The sequence below is a fragment of the Stegostoma tigrinum genome, chromosome 49, assembly GCF_030684315.1.
Source record: "Stegostoma tigrinum isolate sSteTig4 chromosome 49, sSteTig4.hap1, whole genome shotgun sequence".
Taxonomy (NCBI): domain Eukaryota; kingdom Metazoa; phylum Chordata; class Chondrichthyes; order Orectolobiformes; family Stegostomatidae; genus Stegostoma; species Stegostoma tigrinum.
In genome coordinates this window covers 1,513,590-1,519,702 of record NC_081402.1, presented here as the reverse complement: position 1 = coordinate 1,519,702, position 6,113 = coordinate 1,513,590, and the positions used below count along the sequence as shown (strand labels likewise).

Genomic DNA, 6,113 nt, shown 5'->3' with positions numbered 1-6,113 from the left:
CAGGGACGTGCGGGTTAGGGTGGGATTGGCCGTGGGAAGCTGGGCAAATGGGTCTGTGAGGGATGCTCATCGAGGGGGCAGAGTGGTTTTGTTGGTTTGACTGCAGGTGCTATATGGTCTACAATTCTAGATAGGTACAGCAGCGCACTCATGCAACCATAAGGAAGCAGCAGGAGAGACACAAAGGGTTTGCAGAAGGATTGAGACAGGTTAGTGCTTGGACAAAAAGGTAAAAAATATCTAGATGGAAGAGAATGTGTGAGGAACTGTGGCTACGCATCTTGGCAGGAGAAATACAGGGTCCAAATTTTATTTAAACATTGAAAGACAGCAGAAAGTTATGGGGCAGATGGATCTGGGCATCTTCTTGCATGAGTCACAAAACAAAATCTAACACTGATGTTCATTGGGTTACAGGAAAAGCTAATGAGATGTTGGACTTCGTTTTGAAAGGGATGCATCAGAGCCTTAGGCAGATAATAGGAACTGCCGATGCTGGAGTCTAAGATAGCATAGCATAGAGCTGGAGGAACACAGCAGGCCGGGCAGCATCGGAGGAGCTGGAAAGTTGACGTCTCGGGTCAGGAAAGACGGGTCCCAAATGGAAACGTCAGCATGCCCGCTCACTCTGATGCTGTCCCTCCAGCTCCCACACTGCGTTTTCTCCAACTCCAGCATCGGCAGTTCTCACTTCTCTCAGAAACTAGCAGAGAATTTCTTTGCCCAGAGGTCAGCGAATCTGTGGTGTAACTCCGAGAGGGCTGCCGAAGCTGGATATTCAAGGGTTTCCGCAGTGCAGGCTTGTCGATAGTACACACTGCTGTGGCTAGCTCTGGAGGTTGAGGGAGTGCGTGGATGTGGTTCCAATCCAATGGGCTACTTTGTTCTGAATTGTGTTGAGCTCCCTATGTGTTGGGGTTGTAGAGCAGCCTTCATTGTTTCGGTAATTAGATATTAGTTGTGGAAATAAGAACTCAATGTTTTTGGCACTGGGACCAGCCTGGGGAAGATTGGACGATGATGATGATGGGGTAGGATCGGATAGCAGAAAGCATGAACCAACAAATTTTGAGACTCCTCCTTCCCCCGCCCCCCGCAAACTTTCACAAAAAGGCTCAGATGCATCTGAGGTAGAGACAGAATCGAGACAGGGACAGAGGCAGTGCACAGAGAGAGAGAGAGAGACAGAGACAGAGGGGTTCTCAGCCAGCGACATGCTCACCTGTGGGAAAGTGAGTTCCCTCATCACAGAAAGAGGATTCAGCTCCTCGAAACTATTCAACCGGCCCTTCCCGGGGGCGAAGTTTTCGTGTCCCGTTCTGATTTCTCTCTTCTTCCCCACAGGGGATCCTGCTGATCATCAGCATCAGTCAATTCCGCATGTACTCGACTGCCTGGGGCTACATGAAGGTAATTTTAACTAAGCAGATTCACCCCTTCACCTAATCACCTGGAAAACACAAGCAGGCACCGAGTATAAAAGGATCTTCACGTTGCAGAATCAGCTTTACTCTGTATCTAACCCTGTGCTGTCCCTGTCCCTGAGAGTGTTTGATGAAGGTGGGGGTGGAAGGGGTGGGGGGGGGGGGCGCGGGTCAGTGGAGGGAGAGCTTTACTCTGTATCTAACCCTGTGCTGTCCCTGCCCCTGAGAGTGTATGATGGAGGTCGGGGCGGGGCGGGGGGGAGACAGTGCAGAATCAGCTTTACTCTGTATCTAACCCTGTGCTGTCCCTGTCCCTGAGAGTGTTTGATGGAGGTCGGGGCGGGGTGGGGGGGGGGGGGGGGAGACAGTGCAGAATCAGCTTTACTGTATCTAACCCTGTGCTGTCCCTGCCCCTGAGAGTGTTTGATGAAGGTGGAGGTGGAGGGGGTGGGGGGCGCGGGTCAGTGGAGGGAGAGCTTTACTCTGTATCTAACCCTGTGCTGTCCTGTCCTGGGGATGTTTGATGGGAGGGGACAGTGTAGAGGAAGCTTTACTCTCTAACTCCATCCTGTCCTACGAGTGTTTGATGGGGTGGGACACTGGAGAGAGAGCTTTACTCTGTATGTAACCCCCTGTCCCTGGGAGTGTTGGATGGGGGAGGGGACGGTGCAGAGGGAGTTTTACTCTGTATGTAACCCCCTGTCCCTGGGAGTGTTTGATGGGGGAACAGTGTAGAGGAAGCTTTAATCTGTATCTAACCCCCTGTCCCTGGAAGTGTTTGATGGGGGTACAGTGTAGAGGAAGCTTTACTCTGTATCTAACCCCCTGTCCCTGGGAGTGTTTGTTGGGGGGACACTGTAGAGGGAGCTTTACTCTGTATCTAACCTCCTGTCCCTGGGAGTGTTTGATGGGGTGGGGGGAACAGCTGAGGGGGAGCTTGACTCTGCATCGAATCCCCCACCTGGTTTCGAACCAAATGTTGGAAAACATTTTCTCCACGTTTTTTGCTCTTTTTCTCTTGCTGTAGGCATTGGACTATGCAACGGTTTTGCAGTCTCTGGAGGATAGAGTAGCTGCCCTGGAAAGTCACGAACATGATGGTGAGTTAAAGAATGTCGTATGTCTCGACAATAAGTTGTTCCTTTGGACATCGAAGTCAGTGAACAAACCATTTTAAGGATAATACAGCGTGGCGCTGGAGGAATGCAGCATGCCCCGGCCGTATCATAGGAGCAGGAAAGTTGACATTTCGGGTCAGGGCCCTCTTTCAGAAATGGGGCTTCGCAGAGGGGGTTATAACTCACTCAGTGACAGCACGAACTGCAGATGCTGGGGTGAGAGAGAACGCAGTGTGGGAGCTGGAGGAACGCAGTATGCATCGGAGGAGGAGGAAAGCTGATATTTCAGATCGGGGCCCTTCTTCGGAAATGGGGGAGGGGGACGGGAGCTCAGAAATAACTAGAGAGAGGAGGGGTGCGGCTGGGGACGGTAGGTGGAATGGTGATCATGAGCGCAGGGCGGCAGTGATCAGTGAGATGGTATTCTGCCTCAGGAGCCCAGGGCCCTATGATTTTACCAGTTTCAAAACCTTCCCACCGCCGGCCTCACCCCATGTCCACCCCGCCCTCTCATCCATGCCTCCTCGACCTGACAGCACCAGTCCACCTTCGCTCCTACCTATCCTCTCCTCCCACCTCACTGACCAATCCTTACTGCTGCACTTACCCGTTACCATCCCATCCACCTTCCCCAGCTCCAGCCCTCCTCTATTTATTTCTGAGCTCCCTTCCCCGTCCCCCACCGATGGGCTGAATGGCCAGTTTCCACACTGTGGAGATTCTATATAAAATATCTATATGAAAAATTCTATAAAAATTCTACATAAAAAGAGATTCTATAAAAAAAGCATTGAAGAAATATTTAGGCATGCACTTGTGGCAGACAGGAGCTGGTGCAGGGAAATGGGATTAGAATAGTTTGGGGGTTGTAATTGACCAGCATGGGATGAAGGGCCGTTTTCTGTGCTGCAGGCATCTAACAATTGATATTTAGGAGCTCACATGGTCTCTTCCCCTCTCCCTCTTCCAGAAGCTCATGACCACCATGCTGCTCTCTTCTCTGTGTCCTACTCGGAGGGCAACAGCATCAATACACCAGATGCTGTCTTCGTATTCGACCAGGTCTCTCTGAACAGAGAGGAGGGCTACAACAGCACCACGGGGATATTCACCTGCCCCATTGCTGGTGTCTACTCCTTCGTCTACACCTCGCTGCCGGCACGGGGAGTGGAGACGGCCGTCACCCTCGTGCGGAACAACGTCAAGGCCAGCTCCATCTACAGTGACCTCTCTCAGGGCAGCACGCAGTCTGCTGAGCGCACTGAGCTCGTTCTCCTCGCTGAGGGGGACGCCGTGTGGGTAAAGCTCGAGAAAGGGACCGTGCTGAGACAGCAAGCCTCCCTGAGCTTTCAGGGATACCGGGTCTCCGATTAATCCACTCCCGCCCTGCCCTTGAGGCGTAACGCACGCACTCTCTCTTCCCCCACCGGCACCACCGTTCTGGTTTCTCTCCTCACTGTGACAATCCCCTCCTGGCATTTGGGCTTCACTCTCTCCCTCACTGAACAGGTCTGGCTGGCTCTCTCTGGTGGCAGAGTGCAGGTTCTGTGTGCACAAACAGTAATGAAGTGGGACCAAGAACTTTAATTTGCATTTCACTCTGCTTCACGAATAAAGGAAACTGCATTGCATCCATCTGTGACTTTCTTTTCCACTGCAGAGTCTGAGCTGGTGTTACATGCTGCAAGACACGTGTGTGGTCAGGGCAGGAGGAGGGCGTTCACTCCCTCGGGAGGGCAGACCTAGTGGTATTTATCCTAGTGGACCGTTAATCTAGAGGCTGCTGGGGACCTTGGTTCGAACCCCGCAACATCAGGTACTGGAATTTGAATCCAATAAATACCTGGAATTAAGCGTCTTATGATGGCCGCTGCTGATAGTCAGGAAAAACACATTTGGTCCTTTAGGGAAGGAAACTGCCATCCTTACCTGGTCTACATGTGGCTCCAGACCACAACGATGTGGTTGACTCTGAACTGCCCTCTGGGCAATTAGGGACGGGCAATAAATAGCGGGCCGGGCAGCGACACCATCGCCAGGTAAATGCATAAAGAAAAATAAAAAGACGATCGGATTGGAACAGCAACAAATGGCATTCCTGCCTGATCCAGGAACCTGACAACTCCTCGCCCCGCAACTATCTAACTATCTCCTCCTTTAAAATAGCCAAGAAGCCTGCTTCCTGAATCTGTTCCGGGTGACACCCCCAAATGCTCAGAACTCTGTGAGACGATCACTTTAACTCATCTCTGTTTTATTTTGTCAAGGACTAGAACCGACCCCTCCAAATATTTTGAAAGAGTAGCCTGGGTCCAAGATTTTCCTTATTTTGAAGTTGGACATGAATTGAGTGATTCGGAGCTCAAAACACGCGACTTTAAGCAAAACACGATTTATTTAGACACTATAGATAAAACACAAACAAAACAAATGTGAGTTTACAATTACATAAGGATTGGAAAATTACATCTAATAATAGATACAGTACCCATTACTAATTAAGTGTTCCAATCTAGTAGCATCCTATTAACTTTTTTTTAACATGTGCATTCCTGCTCTCTTCAAAAATTGATCGGATTATTTTCTGTCCCAAATTCTCCAAAAGGACATAAACATTGTGAGAAGTGTTTACTTTGTTCTGCGTTAGATGGTCATGGAGCACATTGGCAACTGCTGTTCTAAGTTGGGTGCCTATGCATGTGTAAGGAGCATGGCAAAAATGGCAAAGACAATCTCCCACACAACACGGTGTAGAGCTGGATGGACACAGCAGGCCAAGCAGCATCAGAGGAGCAGGAAGGCTGACGTTTCAGGCCGGGACCCTTCATCAGAAATGGGGGAGAGGAAGTGGGTTCTGAAATAATTAGGGAGAGAGGGGGAGGCGGATCGAAGATGGATAGTTGAGAAGATAGATGGAGAGGAGACAGGCAGGTCAAAGAGGTGGGGGTGGAGCCAGTAAAGATGATTGTATATGGGGAGGTGGGGAGGAGATAGGTCAGTCCAGGGAGGACGGACAGGTCACAAAGGGGCAGGATGAGGCTTGAGGTGGGAGGAGGGGATAGGTGGGAGGAAATTCTTTGTTCAGTTTCTACGGAATAATATTTAATACTGCTTCTGTATGGCAAGGTCTTTTCATGACATGTAACACATCATGAATGGTCATTTCCTATCGCAGCTTCATGATCTGCAGCCATTAGAAATGGAAGAGATGTTAAATTATAAATATCTACACTAGTGAGGGTCGCTCAGTGGTTAGCACAGCTGCCTCACGCTGCCAGGGACACAGTTTCAATTCCCCTCTCGGGCGACTGTGTGGAGTTTGCATGTTCTCCCCGTGTCTGCGTGGGATTCCTCCGGGTGCTCCGGTTTCGTCCCACAGTCCAAAGATATGCAGGTTAGGGTGGGATTGGCCATGCTTATAGTGCCCAGGGATGTGTAGGTGAAGGTGGATTGGCCGTGCTATGGTGCGCAGGGATGTATGGGTTAGGGTGGATTGGCTATGCTTTAGTGCTCAGGTTTGTATGGGTTAGGGTGGATTGGCCATGCTATAGAGGCCAAGGTTGTATGGGTT

General features: G+C 50.4%; 1 protein-coding gene across 1 annotated transcript; it reads left to right on the top strand.

Annotated features, from left to right (window-relative positions):
• Positions 1-1,003: 1,003 nt before the first annotated feature.
• On the top strand, positions 1,004-4,173 carry LOC125450081 (collagen alpha-2(VIII) chain-like). The gene is made up of 4 exons (XM_048526052.2): positions 1,004-1,232; positions 1,345-1,410; positions 2,452-2,524; positions 3,513-4,173. The coding sequence occupies exons 1-4, from the start codon at positions 1,215-1,217 to the stop codon at positions 3,914-3,916; spliced, it is 561 nt and encodes a 186-aa protein (XP_048382009.1). The 5' UTR covers positions 1,004-1,214; the 3' UTR covers positions 3,917-4,173.
• The last annotated feature ends 1,940 nt before the right edge of the window (positions 4,174-6,113 follow it).

Excerpts from the sequence above, each read along its gene's own strand:
- LOC125450081 (XM_048526052.2), top strand. Across the intron at positions 1,411-2,451 it reads CTGCCTGGGGCTACATGAAG|GCATTGGACTATGCAACGGT; the intron begins GTAATTTTAACT and ends CTCTTGCTGTAG. Across the intron at positions 2,525-3,512 it reads GGAAAGTCACGAACATGATG|AAGCTCATGACCACCATGCT; the intron begins GTGAGTTAAAGA and ends TCCCTCTTCCAG.